Genomic DNA, 18,693 nt, shown 5'->3' on the forward strand with positions numbered 1-18,693 from the left:
CTCTCTGCTATCTTGTATAAAACCCCATTGGATTAGATTTCTAAACTTCTACACCTCACATTCTCTGATTCAGAATTGTATTAAGTCTAATGAGAAAATACATATTTTACTAAACTTCTAATTAAAACTTAAATTATTTGACCTTTAAAATATTTTTCCACTTAATGTAATTTTTAATTATGTTAAAGATTTTATAAATATGCTGCCATATATAAGCACTATTAGTTGTTGAAGTGAAGGAAAAGCTTTTTGTTTTTATTTGATAGTTATTTTCTAAGTGATAAATTACTTCTGTTGTATGTAATGGAAAAGATAAAGATTTTCTCAGTTATAAAAATTTTACTCAGTATTTTATACAGGTGTATGATTTTGTTAAGATTAATAATCTGTGAAATATTTTTTAAAAATACATATTTTTTCATTTTTGCAAAGTTTTATAACATTGTAAAGAAGGTATTTCTCCACCAAAACTTTACAGATTCTTTATTTACAGCTCCTCTCCAAGATAACATGGCAAACCCCAAAGAGAAAACTCCAATGTGTTTGGTAAATGAATTAGCCCGTTTCAATAGAGTGCAACCCCAGTATAAGCTTCTGAATGAAAGAGGGCCTGCTCATGCCAAGGTAAGGTTACCATTTTAGGTTGTGAGCTGTACCTTAAGTTCTGAATAGGTGATTTTATGGTCTTGCAACCTGCTTAGTAAAACAAATCAAATTTATAATCTTAATTTTTTTCTTTTTTTGGGATTTTTTTTTTTTTTTTAAATGGGGAAAGGTTAGAAACATGGAGGCTAAAATCATTGTTTCTGTGTTGAGATCAGTAATGTAGGAATAAAAGTAGAATGAATTGAAAATAAATATTCCTTCTTTAATTCCCATCTATCATGCTTATTCATTCATTCATTTATTTGTTTGTTTGTTTGTTTGTTTATTTATCTGTAATACCTAGATCTATAAAGTGCAAATTCTTTTAACACTCATGAATCCAGATATATTTGTGAACCCAACTTTTCTCTTCATTCTAAAAACTGTCAGAAATTGAGTCTTTTCTTTAGTGATTGTAATTAACAATCTTATCCAATGTGATTTTTATTTATAAGATTCAACTAATTCATATTATATTGGCTATGTTAGTATTGAAACCAAATGATTTATTATTATCTGTGTATTTATTTTTCCAAGGAAACAATTTAGAATGAATAAGTTATTCTTAAAGCATATTCCCATAATACTATCTTATATTTGCACTTTAAAAAAATCTTAGTTTTTAAATGACAAATTTAAAAATATAAATGTCAAACTATATTAATTAAATCTTATTGTTTGTGGTCAATCATTTGCCCTTGGAAAGTTGAGATTATGATAGCATAGTCACACAATTACATTTTAGGATTAACCTTCAAATTAACAATTTTCCAGGAGTTGATTATGAAAATTTTGGATTGTCTGTTGTCTTTGCTTCTTTTTGTGCTTTAATCTTTTGTTATTTAACTGCTTACTACCACGGTTTTCTAAATGTGGTTCAGATAAAGAAAATAAAATAAAACTAAAATTTGTTATTTTTAATTAATGAACAAGAAGATGAAATATGTGAAGGATTTTATTTATAGCTACTCTCTCCCCATTTAGTATAAATAAATTGATCATTTAAGCTCTAGGCAAGGAAAATCTATTTAAGAGAAAACATTAGTGGAAAAAAGAGGCTCTTTACACAATAATGATTTAAATTCTTCATTGCCACTTACTACCATTATGACTTTAGACAAATCATTTGCTTCTCTGGCCCTACTTCCTTTTTTCTGTAATTCAAGGGGATTGAAGATAATTTGTAAGTCCCCTTTTACCTTCATTAATTCAGAAATCTTTAAAGGGAAATCATTTTTACAAAAAAATCTGGATCAGATTTACATTGTGTACCTTCTTAAAATGTATTTAAGAATAAATTAATAAACAATAAAATGTTCTATCATATAATTTTTACAGTTTATTCGTTATTCAGTATGGTATTTAGCTACCATGTCCATTAGAATTTAGTATATGTTATTGCTTGAGATCAATCATTTGCTCTTGGAAATTTGAGATTATGATCTCAATATAGGAATTGATTATGAAGATTATTTATTATCTGTTCTCTTTACTTCCCTTTCCTCTTTTTGTGCTTTAATCTTTTATTATTTAATTGCTCACCAGCACCTCTTTCTAAATGTAGTTCAGATAAATAAAATAAAATAAAACTAAAATTTATCATTTTTAACATTGTTTAAATTTGTTATATTTAACATCTATACATTGTCCAGTAGAATTTAAGGAAGAAATATTTTTGATAACTTACTTTTTGCCCTTTTTATTATTTTCAGTGGGGCTGAATTTTAGTGTTTTAGATTTTTGTTTTAGTAGTGGGACTTTACAGATTTTAAGTCTTAGAAGTAGTAAATTCTAAGTATGCTTTTCAGTGTTTTAGGGCCCAACTGTTGTAGGTTAAAGTTGAAAACATGTTTTTTTTTTTCTTTCATTTTTGTATTTTATACTTAGCAAAAAAAAAAAGAGCGTTTCCATATCTAAGATAGAAGAGGAAAAATGATTGTATATGAAACTGTCTCATATATAGCTGGCTTTAAAAAAAGTCTAACAAATTCCATGTTACTTTCAAAGTTGTCTTGATTTTTTTCTATTTTCTTTTCTGTTCTCTTCTGTGCATTCTTTTAAAATGATTCAATTAACTTCTTTTCCTCCTTTTATGTTTTTAATAGGGGAGAGGTAATAAAGGGGCAATCCTATTACTGGTCCTCACTCTTCTTGCTAGTGCTTGGACTGGGAGAAGTGTTGTGATAAGTGATAAGGAAATTCAGTATATGTGAGGGTTTGGAAAAAGAATGTCATAAAATGATCCTGCAAAGAATCTAAGAAAAAATGGTTAGATTAAGGAAAACTAGGAGAAAATAATGTTAACAAAAACCTGGTATGGAGAAGATAATAGGAGGAAAGATTGTTCATTAGTATCTTGTGGCACAGAGAGATCAAAAAGGATGAGAACTCAGGACAGATTATTGAGTTTAGTAATTATGAAATTGTTGATGATCTTGGAGAAGGCAATTTGATATGAGTTGTGAGATTGTCAGATTGCAAGGAGTTGAGAAATATATCGCAGGAAATGTTAGGAAGTAGAGGTAACAAGTCTAAGTGGCTTTTCCTGGAAGTTTGATTTTAAAAAGAAGGAGACATATAGAACACTACATTAAGGAAATGTGGGATCAAATGAACATTTTTTAATAAAGTTGAAGGAGACCAAGCATTTTTGAGAAAGTTTTAGTGGGTCATCCTGGTCCCCAGATTCACTTTGGACAAAATCCTTACCTCTAGCCAGGTATTCCTTAGAGTAGAGGTTTTAAACACTGTTGCATTTGGCCACAGTATTTTGGAGTACAGCAACATTGGATTAAAATGTGATCAGGAACTAATTAATAAAATACATAAAAAATAATAAAACATAGGTATTAGATTTTAAAGTTAAGTTAATATGCAGGCCTCTGGGAGTGTGTGTACATTTTAATGGTAACTCTTTCTATTTGAGTTTGATACCACTACCATGGAGTTTCAGGAAAATAGAATGCTTGGAAGAGGCTTAATTACCAGCTGCAGCCATTATTCTCCATGTTTTGGGCACAGTTTGTTCTATCAGATTTGTAGCTCTTCAGCTGAATGTTTGTGAAGAGTAAGGGCTAGAATATTAGCCAATTCATGAATTAGGTTTCTGTTTGTTCTTTTGTAAGGTAATTATTTGTTTATATCAGATTTTATTGCTTTATTAAAAATGCAAAATGTGTGAACATTTTGACTAAGCCTTACTCTTTGTTCTTGGCTTAAGCAAAAAAGAAAGCTTTATTTAAAGGACTATATAATTAGTTTTGACAGTGAAAGTATAAAATAAGTTTAATTAGTGAAGTTATTCATTGTCCTTCACTGCATTTTACATTAGGTATGTTTTGTTACATAGTTATTGGACTATGTGGCAAGTTGTTTTGTGGCCCTGTGGGAAGTAGTGCAAAATTGTTAGTTTTTCATATATGCAGTCCTTTGATGGGAAAAAATTCCCCAATGATGGGAAGTATGCTTTACATATTCATCCCAAGCTTTTTTAGATATTAAACATATGAAGGCAGGTACTTGCTTGTAAATTTAGTAGTAGTAGTCAGGGATCATATAACCAACAAGTTGAAGAACATTTTTTCTAGTTCCCAATAACTCTTAAAACCCTCAAAGAGAAATTATGAGCCAAAATTTCAATTATAACTTCCCAAAGAATGAGAAAACAAAGAAGATTACTCAATAAGATAAGAGACTTATGAATTAATACTGGATAGTACTAATCTCTAGTTTGCTAATTCAATATCTCATCTCTCCCTACATCCCTTAAGTACAGCCTGGGTACACAAACCAAATTACAGACTTGTTCTTTAGGACCTACTTAATCTGCTGTTGTTGTAGTCTTTGCAACAGCATACCCTATTCCTGCTCTTCCCTCAATATTGTGTTGCAACAACAAAGGACCTCAATTCTACTTATGAGGTGAAGAATGAGGTATGGAAGGAGGGAACTGTTAACTACCTGAGATGTCCCTTAGGATAGGGAATCTCAAGGTGACAGAAACTCTGCCTATAATACCTGCCCTATATTCCCCTGAAATCCCCTCTGTGAAAAAGATAAACATTGATTTAGCTTACCAGAGAATTAAAGAATGGAGATAATTGGGTTGGAGAGGAAGGGCAGGATGATTGTAGTAAGACTTAATGAAAGGGTACTGACATTCAGTCCTGTCCCTCCAGAAATTACCTCAGGCAGTGGCTGAGATTGATGAAGAGCAAGTTCATTAATTTGGGAGGAGGCTAAGACAACTTTGAAATCCAAATATACAGGTAAATTCCCAATTAAAGAAGGAAGAATTAGAAATTGTGACAGACAAATATAAAAAAAAAAAGACCAAAATTGTGATAGATCTTGGAAGGAAGAAAATTCATTTAAAAAATCTAGAGTACAATTTACTAAATCAACAAGGAAAATACAAAGATTAGAAGAGAAGATGAACAAGAAGATATTTAAAAGATTACAGATGTTACAAACACATATCCAATCAGTACCTGATGAAACATAGAACCCTGTAGATTTCCAAGACAGCATGTAACTTTAGTAGGATGTTCCTAGATAGAGGAACAAAGAGAGAAATCAAAATTTTGAACGAAGTTGGATGGGAACAAATGCAGAAATTATTAGTAAATAAACAGCAGAAATAATTAGTAAAAAACAAAACATAAAACTTTTACTTCATAGTGGCAAGTTTCTACAGAGAAGCAAAAGGGAAGACAACAAATTAAGAATGCACTGAAGTGAAAGACTATCTGGAAGAAGAGAAGCAAACAAAAACTTTAAAAGAAGACATGATCTCTATATAAGTAAAAAAAACACACCAAATATTGATATTGAAGATAGGACAGATAGAGATAACTTAAGGATGTCTCCCAAAAGAACATTAAAAAAAGAAGCAAAACAAAACTCAAAACTCTATACTATAATGCAAAAAGCAAGTAGAAGAAATTGATTAGAACTTCTAATACATAAAACAAAGCACTAATTTAAAGAATCTACCTCTGGGGAAAATAGTTTTCAATTAATAAGCATTTGCTTTTTCTCCTTCCCACCCTATCCTAATTTTTTTATTATTATAGTTTTTTATTTACAAAACATATGCATGAGTAATTTTTCAACATTGACTCTTGCAAAATCTTCTGTTCCAACTTTTTCCTCCTCCCACCCCCTACTCTAGATGGCAGGTAGTCCAATACATGTTAAATCTGTTAAAGTATATGTTAAATACAATATATGTATATGTATTTATAGTTATCTTGCAGCATAAGAAAAAATGGATTTAGAAAGAAGGTAAATATAATCTGAGAAGGAAAACAAGAATGTAAGCAGACAGTAACAGAAAGAGTGGGATTACTTTGTTGTGGTCCACATTCATTTTCCATAGTTCTTTTGTTGGGTGTAGCTGATTCTCTTCATTACTGAATACTTGGAACTGATTTGGATCCTCTCATTGTTGAATAGAGCCACATCCATCAGAATTGATCCTCATATAGTATTGTTGTTGAAGGTACATAATGATCTCCTGTTTCTGCTCATTTCACTCAGCATCAGTTCATATAAGTCTCTCTAGACCTCTCTAAAATCATCCTGCTGATAGTTTTTTACAGAATAACAATATTCCATAACATTCATGTACCACAATTTATTTAGCCATTTTCCAATTGATGGGCATCCATTCAATTTCCAGTTCTAGCCGCTACAAAAAGAGCTGCCACAAACATTTTTGCACATGTGGGTCCCTTTCCCTCCTTCTCTCTTTGGGATATAAGCCCAATAGAAATACTGCTGGATTAAAGGATATGCACAGTTTGATAACTTTTTTTTTAGCATAGTTCCCAATTGCTCTTCAGAATGGTTCTATCTATTCACAATTCCACCACCTATGTATCAGTGTCCCAGTTTTCCTACATCCCTTCCAACATTGCTCATTATCTTTTCCTGTCATCTTAGCCAATTTGCCTCTCCTAATTTAAAATAAAAAAGATAAAAAAACCCTTTGTAATAAATATGCATAGTTAAAATGAGTTCCCAAATTGTTCATGTGTAAAAATATTATGGCTTATTCTGCATTGTGAATCTGCCATATTTCTCTCAGGAGGTAGGTTGACATAGATCCTCATCAGTCTACTGAAATCATGGTTGGTCCTTATATTTATCAAAGATCTTAAGTCTTTCGAAGTTATTTCCCATTCCCCAATTGATGGGAATCTGTTCAATTTCTAATTTTTTGCCATCACAAAAAGAGTACAGTAAACATTTTTCCCCCCACATGTGGCTCCTTTTCCTTCTTTTATGATCTCTTTGGAATAGATACAGACTCAGTAGTGACACTGCTGGATCAAAGGGTACACATAGTTTTATAGTCTTTGGACATAGTTCTAAATTGCTCTTTAGAATGGTTGGGTTATTTCACATCTCCCCCAACAATGCATTAGTATTCCAGATTTCCTCCAACATTTTTTATTATCTTTTCCTGTCATAATAGTCAATCTGATAGATATGAGGTAGTATTTGAGAATTTTTAAAATTCTCATTTCTTTAATCAAGTGATTTACAGCATTTTTTATATGACTATAGATAGCTTTAATTTCTTCTACAATATTTTTTTTGTATAAATTGTTCTCCTGGTTCTTCACTTTATTCTATGTCAGTTCATACAAGTCTTTACAGTTTTCTCTAAAAACCATTCCCTTCATCATTTCATAGCATACAATATATATGTAACATAAACTTGTTTAGCCAATTATTAGTTGATGGGCAGCTGCTTTTCTAATTCTTTGCCATCTCAAAGAGAGATATACAATATTTTTGGAGGAGGTACATCCTTAGAGGTTTTTGTACTTAGAATTAATATTCTTCACATAATCTACCTATTTCTCTCTGTTCCCTTTTCCCTTTTCCTTGCTATTTACTGAGTGAAATGTATTTTTGTGTGCCTATGTGTTATGTTTATATATATATATGTATATATATATAAACACACATATATGTATATTCTTTTTACAAATTCATAATAAAATAAGTTTCAAGTTATCAACCACTCCCCCTTCCCTTCCTCTTTATTTGTTTAGACTACTATTTTGGTACTCTGATTATTTTGGTGATAATTTTTCTTAATCTTTCTTCTCCTCCTCTCTCTTCCCTCAAGGATATTCATCTTCCTCTTTTATTCTATCCTTCTTTTAAGATTATTAAGACATAATTAAGCTGCTGGTAGGTCTTCTGTCTAAATAGATTCCCTCTATGATACTTGATAATGATAGGGTTCACAGGAGACATTTGTCATCACTCCATATTTATTATCATTTACCTTTTTGTGTTTCTCAGCATCTGAACATCAGATTTAAACATCAAAATTTCATTGCAGGTTTAATCTTTTTATCAGGAATGCTTGGACATCCCATATTTCATGAATGGTTCATTTTTTCTCCATTTAGGATTATACTGAAATTATCAGGGTAAATTATTTGTGGCTATAAATGTACTTTTTTTGCCTTCTGGAATATTATGTCCTAAGCTCTCTAATCCTTTATAATGGTAGCTACTATATTATGTGTGAGTTTGAATTAGGCTCCTTGGTATTTGAATTCTTTCTTTCTGACTGCTTGCCGTATTTTTTATTTGACCTGAAAGCTCTGAACTTGGAGTATAATGTTCTAGAGAATTTTCATATTGGGAGTTTTTTAAGGAGGTGACCAGCAGATTCTTTGTGTTTTCATTTTATCCTCTTGTTCTAGAAAATCTAGGCAGTTTTCTTTTGATATTTCTGGAAATATGATATTAAAGCTCTTTCTCCTCCTCCTCTTCTTCCTCTTCCTTTTCCTCCTCCTCTTCTTCTTTCAGGCAGCCCTGTGATTCTTAAATTTTTTTTTCCTCAAGTGGTATTGCAGTTCAGTTGTTTTTGGTATGAGATATCTTATATTTTCTTCTATTTTTTCAGTCTTTTGACTTTGAACATTTCTTGTTTAATCACAGAATCATTGGCTTCTATTTGAATTATTCTAATTTTCATTGATTCTATTGCTTGGGCAAAGCTTTTTATCTCTTGTGCCAATCTATTACTTTCCTGTCCAATGATATCTTCTATAGCATTCTCTTGATCCTCCCCCCAACTTTCTCTTTTATAATTTTTTTCCTTTTATTTCATTGACAAAACATTTTTAAACTCTTGCTTCATGTTTTCCAGGTATTCTATTTAAACTTATGTGCAGGCTGAATTTTTCTTTGAGGGTTTGCTTGTAGATAATTTTAAGCCATTTTCTTCTTTTGCTTCTATAAGTCTTCAGTATCCTTATTAACATAATAGCTTTTTATGGTGGGTTTCTTTTTTGTTTGCTTATTCTTTCACCCTGCTTTCTGACTATGGATTTTGTTAGTGCCAGAAGTATAAGCTTGTGTAAAGGAGTAGATGACATAGATGATACTACTGCTAGTATGAAAGGGAAAATTTGCTGTGAAATAGATTCCTGAGAGGGTAATATGTCCCAGAGAACAAGACGCTAAGAATTTTAGACCTTGCTGGACTAGTTAAACTGGCTCATTGCTTCACATAATTGTGTGAAAATGCAGCTATAGCTTAGCTATAGCTTTGAGTAACTTAAATTCTGTTTCCTTATTTGTAAAATGAGACTTATAATACTTATTCTATTATGACATAAGTAGTGATTCATTCAAGTGTTAAATATTATATTACTAGAGGTGAATACTCTCTGTAAACATTCCAGTTGACTTTTAGTAGTATATGTTTTCGGTTGCCTAAACAAGATCAGTGTGCCTCACTTTTGGAAATTGTAAGCCAGCAAAAGATTTTGTAGAGCTATCACATGCTTCTTGTGAAGATTATTCTCAGACAATATGGTTTTCTTTCATATATATTTGTATTAAAACTTAAAATGAGGGCAGAAGAAAAGTCAACAATAGTAACTCACTTTTATGGCATTCTAAGATTCTATCATAAAAACATCGTAACAAATATTAAACCCCCTCTTAATGCAGAGCATTGGGTTAGACACTAAAGGAGATGCAAGGATTGGCAAAAATTACAGGCTATATATCCAGTTGGAACTTTATCTAGTAGAGAGGAGTTTATAATGTAGATCAGGGGTTCTTCACCTTTTTTGGTGGGAGGGTGTCATGGACACCTTTATCAGTTTGGTGACTCCTAACTACCCCTTCTCAACGTATTTTTAAATTGATTTTTAAATCATTTTTAAATGTTTAAAATAAAAATACATATGAAGGAAATCAATTTTTGAAATACAATGGTGAAAGAATTAGTATCAGATAAATGACAAAGGATTAGAAACACACACACACACACACACACACACACACATACAAACACACACTTTTTCCAGTCACAAACTATGTTATTAAAAAGGGACCATCTTATTAATTGTTGATAAATAAACATATATGGTCAATTATTTCAATATATTAGTTTCAATATATCAGTAAAATTTGCTGACTTTTTTTTTATCTTTTTACTCTTTTTCTTTTCCTTTAAAATTATTCTCTATTGTGTAAGATGGTTCTTAGATTAGGAGGACACGATTGGAACTACCACATTACATATCATTTATACTTAAAAAAATCCAAGCTGTATATGACAGAGGTTCTTGAATTCGTAGACAACCCTAATTTTTTGTTCTTCTTTGTGTATGGAAATATATAGATACTAGCTAGTGCTTGACTTTGTAATTTAAAAAATTTTATGATCAGGTCAAAGACCCAGTGGGGTAGTCAGTTGGCTTATGGGAACCCCAATCAGCTTTTCTCTATCCCCAAGATATAGTTGTTCTTTTTTTTGTTTGTTTGTTTGGTTTTTTTTTAAGGTAAAAGAGAAGACTTCAAATTATAGATCAGTGAAATCAACTGGTTTCAAATACCAAATTTTCAAATTAATCTGTAACCTATTTAATTTGTCCCTGCTGGCAGTTTGTCCCTTTGATCATATTCTCTCTCCCTAAATTCCACTGTCTTCTTATTTTTAACCTGCTTTCCTATTGCTGTCACCCACATTTCTTCCATCTTAAAAAAAAACCTTCAGATCTCAAGATCTTTGATATCTCTTCTCGTATTCAAAACAAAGTCCTAAAAAATTATTTGCTTCTCAAGCCTACTCTCTGCAAGATCACAAATGATTTTATTGTTAAATCTAATGACCATTTAGCAATCCTTATCTTTCTTTGATATTTCTTCAGCATTCATCACTGTTTACAAGTTCTTCTTTTTGATACTTCATCCTTTGTGGATTTTTCTGATACCACTTTGTTATTATTCCTTTTTTTCCCTTTTTGTGTGATTGTTCTTGTCTCTTGAAGAATCATCATTCTTATCTAGACTTCCTGTGCTTTATTGTATCTCAAGGCTCTGTCCTGTTGGGCTCATGCCTGACTTGGACTAGAATCCTATTCAGGTTCAATGTTGTAATAAAATGATGTATTCATAGCTCATTGAGTAACAGAAGGATATTTACTTAGTCATAGCATAAAAAGGATGCTTAGTAAGAATATTTTAGTATATAGCTTGGGTAGATCTAGCTCCCCTTGTCTTCATATGGAGATGTGTCCAGTTGTCAGGGTATGTTATGATGATTTGCATTTTGGGATGTCTGCCAAATTTGAAGGGTCCTCACTCTATGTGGGTGGGCCTTTTTTATACCTTTAGGTGACTAGGAAAGCAAGCCAGTATAGGTCAAAGGCTACCAGAAAGTAGAATAAAAGGAAGTCCAACTTGAACCATGTACCCTCTGGGCTAGTCAAATCCTGGACACAGCTTTGTTGTTTTTTTATTAAAAAACTTGCTTAAACCATGTTGTAGAGAGAGGGAGAATCTTGGGTTTTCCTAAGTGTTATAGTTCTCTTTCTCCTTTTCTGACTGATAACTGTTGTTCTTTTTTGTAGGTTTGTCATCCATGTCCTGATTTCTGATCCCTAACACCTTTTCCTCTTCTCTCTCTCTTCTTTCTTTTGGTGATCACATCATTTCATATAGATTCAGATATCATCTGCACACAGCTTATTCCCAAATCTACATTTCTAGCTCTCATCTTTCTCTTGAACTCCATTTGTTCACTTTCAACTTTGTTTTTGACATTACTACCTGTTTATTTGATAGGCAAGTCAAGCTCAGGAAGTCCAAAAGTAAATTTGTTATTTTTCTTTATAAACCTACTCTTCCTTCTGCCTTTCTTCTTTTTATTAGGAGCATCACATTCTTCTACGCTAACAGATTTGTTATATAATAGTCATCCTTGACTCTTCACTCTCCATTATACCCAAATACTATTAGTTTCCAAGTGTTATTGATTCAAGGCCTTTAATACTGTCTCCTTTGTCCTTTTTTTTTCCTTTTTCTTTATGTTTATAGCATAATTACTCTAGGCTAGGTAAGCCCTTACCATCTTTCAAATGGACTATCGTAATAGCTTCCTTTTTTTTTTAATTTAAATTTTATTTTAGTTAATAATAACTTTGTATTGACAGAATCCATGCCAGGGTAATTTTTTACAACACTATCCCTTGCACTTGCTTATGTTTCGTTTTTTCCCCTCCCTCCCTCCACCCCCCCCCCAAGATGGCAAGCAGTCCTATATATGTTAAATATGTTGCAGTATATCTAAGATATACTATATATATTTGCAGATACATATAGATACAATACATATTTGCAGAACCGAACAGTTCTCCTGTTGCACAGGGAGAATTGGATTCAGAAGGTAAAAATAACTTGGGAAGAAAATCAAAAATGCAAATAGTTCACATTCGTTTCCCAGTGTTCCTTCTTTGGGTGTAGCTGTTTCTGTCCATCATTTATCCATTGAAACTCAGTTAAATCTCTTTGTCATAGAAATCCACTTCCATCAGAATACATCCTCATACAATATCGTTGTCGAAGTGTATAATGATCTCCTGGTTCTGCTCATCTCACTTAGCATCAGTCCATGTAGGTCTCTCCAAGCCTCTCTGTATTCATCCTGCTGGTCATTCCTTACAGAGCAATAATATTCCATAACATTCATATACCACAATTTACCCAGCCATTCTCCAATTGATGGGCATCCATTCATTTTCCAGTTTCTAGCCACTACAAACAGGGCTGCTACAAACATTTTGGCACATACAGGTCCCTTTCCCTTTTTTAATATCTCTTTGGGGTATAAGCCCAATAGAAACACTGCTGGATCAAAGGGTATGCACAGTTTGATAACTTTTTGGGCATAATTCCAGATTGCTCTCCAGAATGGTTGGATTCGTTCACAACTCCACCAACAATGCATCAGTGTCCCTGTTTTCCCGCATCCTCTCCAACATTCATCATTATTTTTTCCTGTCATCTTAGCCAATCTGACAGGTGTATAGTGATATCTCAGAGTTGTCTTAATTTGCATTTCTCTGAGCAATAGTGATTTGGAACACTCTTTCATGTGAGTGGTAATAGTTTCAATTTCATCATCTGAAAATTGTCTGTTCATATCCTTTGACCATTTATCAATTGGAGAATGGCTTGATTTCTTATAAATTAGAGTCAGTTCTCTATATATTTTGGAAATGAGGCCTTTATCAGAACCTTTCATTGTAAAGATGTTTTCCCAGTTTGTTGCTTCCCTACTAATCTTGTTTGCATTAGTTTTGTTTGTACAAAGGCTTTTTAATTTGATATAATCAAAATTTTCTATTTTGTGATCAGTAATGGTCTCTAGTTCATCTTTGGTCACAAATTTCTTTCTCCTCCACAAGCGTAATAGCTTCCTAACTGGTCAGAAAGATCAGTTTTGTATTGTTTCTTCTTTCTTTACTCTTCAATAAGTTGCCAAGTTATATTCTTAAAGTACAGGTCAATCACTTTCTCAAGACACTTTAGTGGTTCCCCATTGCTCTTAGGATAAAATACAGATTTAGCATTTAAAACTCTCCGTATTCTTGCTTTAATTTAGTGTTTTTGGTCACGAATATATCTGGAGCTTATCTTTGTATATTATATTTAGCATTGGTTTCCTGTCTAATTTTCCCAGCAGTTTTTATCAAATAGTAAGTCTTCCCCCAGGAGCTAAGATCTTTGAATTTGTTAAACTCTGGGTTTAATTTGCTTCTGTACAATGTGTACCTCATCTCTTAAACAGAACTCTTTTTTTTTTCATTGTTTCATACTATGGCCTTCTATATCTCCTACTTCCTTACCTTTGCATGGGAATGGAAATTTATAGCTCCTTCAGTAATGCATTAATATACCTATTTTCCTCTAGCCCAACCAATGCTTGAAATTTTCCTTTTTTTTTTTTCTAACTTTGCCAATCTGGCAAGTATGAAGTAGATCCTTTGTATTGCTTAAGTTGCATTCTTCTATTGCAAATTAATGATTTCAGGAATTTTTTTTTCATATGTATGTTGATAGCTTGGATTTCTTTGAGAACTGCCTGTTCATGTTAATATCCTTTAGCTATTTATCAAGTGAGGAATGACTTTTTTTATTAATTTCTTCTATACCTTTGAAAATGAGATCTTTATCAGAGAAACTTGCTACAAAGATTTTCCTTTTTTTTCTTAATAGTATTTTTTCAAATACTATTTGTATGTAAAATAGTTTTCAACATTCATTTTTGTAAGACTTTGTGTTCCAAATTTTTCTCCCTTCCTTACCTCTCTTCTTCCCAAGACAGCAAATAATCTGATATAGGTTAAATATGTGTAAAAAGATTTTCCCCAGGTAACTGTTTCCCTTATAATCTTAGCTGCATTGCATTTTTAACATGTAAAAACTTTTAAGATTTTTTTTTTTTTGGTAATTAAAAGTTTCCAATTTATCTTTTGTAATCCTTTGTTTGATTGTGAACCTTTTCCCTTATTGAAGGTATTCTTAAAGGTAATTTCCTCCTACTTCCTCTAACTTGTATATGATATGACCTTTTACTTCTAAGTCTTGTATTTAGAGCTTATCTTTGTATATGATATTTAGCATAGTTCTAAATCTCATTTCTGCTGACTGTCCAGTTTTCCTAGAACATTTTTTTTTTTTTGAGTCATGTACTGAATCCTTTCCTAAGGCGCTAAGGTTTTTGGATTTGTTGAACTCTAGGCTATTAGGTTCATTTATTTCTCTACAATTTATACCTTATCTGTTATACAGATTGAACATTCTGTTTTTGAACTATTGCTAAATTGTTGTGGTGATTATTGCTTCTGGTATACTTTTAATTCTGGTGGTAGTAGGGTCTCCTTCCTGCCTATTTTTTTTTTCATTATTTCCTTTGAAATGCTTCACTTGTTTTTGTGAGATGGCATTTTGCCATATCAAACAAAATGCTTTTTTATGATTTCCAAATAATAAGTTAAGTCGGACTTTTATTATCTGGATCTTTTAGTCAATTTTACGTGATCTATCATATGATATCACTTATAAAAGCCTATTTCTTCCTTTTGTATCAACTATATCCCCAATAAATGTATGGATATTTCTCCTGAAATGATGGTATAGATGGGAAAATAGGCAGAGAATTTAATCAATTTCAATGGGTCGCTTGAGAAACTTTTTGGTTCACAGTTTGGGAGATTTTTTTTCCTCATAGGTTTGCTATTCCCCCTTTAAATAAATATCGTTGAGAGTTGGTTCTTCAGTATCTCAAAGCTGAATTGTCTCTAGCAATGATCCCCTCTATGCATCCTTGGTCTAGTATAGCTATTTTCTTTATTGCTATTTCCTTTTCCTGTATAAAAACACATTCAAGATGGTGATATTAAGAATCTAAATATAGTGACTCCACTGTCCTTCATGGCAAAGAGCATTTTGAATAAGGATGTTTGCAAACCATTTCTATCTTTTTGTCAGTTTGTGATCCTCTTTCCAGTTTTATTTTTATATCTGTTTGACCTTTTCCTCTTAGAGTTTGTGATAAAGAAGAGGAAGAAATTTATTTTGATATGTACTCTGGATTTTAGGAGAACAGATTTCTAAGGATTCAGATAGGCCTGGTCCAATAAGCTAAAATTTTACAAGTGAATTTAGCTGAAGATGGATAGTCAACTCTTAGGAATGAAAAAGCAATGGTTTTTGAAGAGACTAGTGTGAATTCACAGTATTCTCACTAAGCAGTTCACATTATGAATATTATGTACAAAGGAAGGTAACAGTGGATGATTAAAAAAATATGGCATAGTCTTATAAAAATATCAAGAATGCTAAAGTTCAATATGAAGCAAGAATGATGAGGAAAGCAATTAACAAAAAGGGTTTTTCAGAACATTTTTGGGGAAAGAAGAGAATCAAAGAAGTAATAACATCACTGATTAGGGTGATTGATATTATGATAATTGACAATAGAACTATACAATGTTTATTTTTTCTGACTAAAAAGAATAAAACTGAATAGATAGAACAGAATAAAAATGACTAATAGAAAATTGCCACCCCAAAATACAAAAAAAATTGTAATTAATAAAAGATAAAATAATATAACAATACAGTAAGTAATAAAGAAATATTATAAGAGAGCACTTAGCTGCCTTCAAGTTTCTCTGCCCAGGTACTGCAAAAACTAATAGAACAGTTGTTTAACCACTGATAATGATATCTGAAACACCATGAAGAGCATGAGAGAGGTATTACAGAACTGAATTTAGGCAAATGCTCTGATTTTTTTCAAAAAGGGTAGGAAAATGGAATCTTCAAAGTACTAGTTACTTTGGTTTTTTGGGAAAATTCCAGAATTTATTTTTTATTTTATTTAATATTTTCAAAAACATTGCATTCAAAACAAAAAAAAAATTTACATTTGTTTTTAAAATTTTTGAGTTCCAGGTTTTCTCCCTTATCTCCACCCACAATTAAGAAACCACATGTGAAATTATGTAAAACATTTCCATGCAGAAGCAGCTACACTCAAAGAAAGAACACTGGGAAATGCATATAAACTGCTTGCATTTCTGTTTTTCTTCTCGGGTTATTTATACCTTCTGAATCCAATTCTCCCTGTGCAACAAGAGAACTGTTTGGTTCTGCACACATATATTGTATCTAGGATATACTGTAACCTATTTAACATATAAAGGACTGCTTGCCATCTGGGGGAGGGGGTAGAGAAAGGGAGGGGAAAAATCGGAACAGAAGTGAGTGCAAGGGATAATGCTGTAAAAAATTACCCTGGCATGGGTTCTGTCAATAAAAAGTTTAAAAAAACAAACAAACAAAAAAACATTTCCATGAACTGTCAAGTTGTGAAAAAAAACATAGATCTCTTCCCCTAATGAAAATAAAAACTTTCAAGAAAAATTAAGCTAAAAAAAGAGAAAAAGAAAGAATGTGTGTATTCAGACATAATCAGTACCTTCTCTGGGTATGGATAGGATTTTTCATCATAAGTCCTTCAGAATAGTTGTAGATGATTGTAGTTATGGAGAGTAGCAAAGTCATTTATAGCTGGTTATCCCAGAACATTGCTATCACTTTGTATATAGTACGTTTCATTTTGCTTGAATTCATGGAGGAATTTCCAGGTGTTTTTTGTTGTTGTTTTGTTGTTGTTTTTCTTTTCTTTCTTTCTTTCTTTCTTTTTTTTGTTGTTGTTCTGAGAACTTTCTGTAGAGCTTATTTTTAAATAGATGATTTATAAAAGGAAGTAATGATGGCACAAAAAGCCCCTGAAAACTTAGATGGCTTCATTAAGAATAAATCAAACCAGATTAACCTTTTTTTTTTTTTTTTTTTTTTTTGACAACGTTACTGAACTGGTATAACAGGGGGATCTATATATAGATCAGGGGTTGTTTGTTAACCTACACTTGTAAATTGAATTATTCCTTCTTTCACGCATTTACTAGAAATGTAACTATTTTTACTTTATTAAGTCTCTTATGATGTTCCTTTCATATTTAGTTTTGTATGCTTCTCTTTAGTTTTTTGAGTTTTGTATTTTCTATGCATCCCTGGCCAAAATCAGGAATGCTTAAAAACTGTCTTTCATTAATATCCATTTTTTTCTCTTAAAAATTATATTCAATTTTGCGTGGCTGTAATCGCTGTTCTATTGCCATCTAGAATGTCATATTCCAAGTTCTCTCCTCCTTTAACATGGTAGCTGCGAAATCTTATGTAATTTTGACTGTGACTTCACAGTATTTGAATGGTTTCTTTAGCTGTCTGAAGTATCTTCTCTTTGAGTTGGGAACTCTGAAATTTGACTATAATATTTTTGGAAGTTTTAATTTTGAGACCTCTTTGAAATGGTGATTAGTAATTTTTTCCATTCCATTGGAGGATTATCAAGACACCTTTCATTGATAATTTCTTGAAATATATATTTAGGTTCTTTTTAAAATCATGAATTTCAGGTATTCAAATAATTTTTAAATTATTTCTTCTCAAACTTTTCTGGGTTAGTTGTTTTTCCAACAAGATATTTCATTTTTTTGGTATTTTTTTCATTATTTTGTATTTGTTTTTATTGTTTCTTGATGTTCCATGGTGTCCTTAGATTCTATAGCTCAATTCTAATTTTTAGGGAATGATTTTTTTTTTCATTGAGCTTTCATTACTTTTTACATTTGGCGAATTTTATTTTTTGAGGAATTATTTTCATCAGTGAATTTTTCTGCTTTTCTTTTCGGAAGTGGGTATTTGGCCAATTCTGTCTTTTAAGATTTTTTTTCAGTATTTTTTTTTCTTCTTTGATGAAACTGTTAATTGATCTTTTCATAATTTTCTTTCTTTGCTTTATTTTTTTAATCTAACTTTACTATTTTTATTTAATATTGAAACAATTTTTTTGGCTCTTCCAGGAATTTCTGTTGGACTTATCTGTAATTCACCCTTTTTTGGTGGTGGTGGTGGTGGTGGGGTTTAATTGTAGTTATTTAACTTCATTGTGTTTTTTTTTTAGTTTGGGTCTTGATTTTCCCTATCACCATAGTATTTTTTAATGTTCTGATTCTGTTAAAAATTTTTTTCCCTCATTTTTCACCATATTTCTTGATTTTGAATTATACATTGATGTTGGGCTCTGTTCCTGATGTGTGTAAGAGTGGAGAAGGGACACTATTTCAGGTGTCAGGAGTTTTT

General features: G+C 31.6%; 1 protein-coding gene across 1 annotated transcript in view; it reads left to right on the forward strand.

The window, feature by feature from the left end:
- Positions 1 to 18,693, forward strand: part of STAU2 (staufen double-stranded RNA binding protein 2) — a 437,835-nt gene that overhangs the window by 40,519 nt on the left and 378,623 nt on the right. The window contains exon 3 of the mRNA XM_051970039.1: positions 494 to 624. Coding sequence (XP_051825999.1) covers positions 494 to 624 — 131 coding nt within the window. The remainder of the gene's footprint in view (positions 1 to 493; positions 625 to 18,693) is intronic.

This window comes from Antechinus flavipes, chromosome 1 (genome assembly GCF_016432865.1).
Source record: "Antechinus flavipes isolate AdamAnt ecotype Samford, QLD, Australia chromosome 1, AdamAnt_v2, whole genome shotgun sequence".
Taxonomy (NCBI): Eukaryota; Metazoa; Chordata; class Mammalia; order Dasyuromorphia; family Dasyuridae; genus Antechinus; species Antechinus flavipes.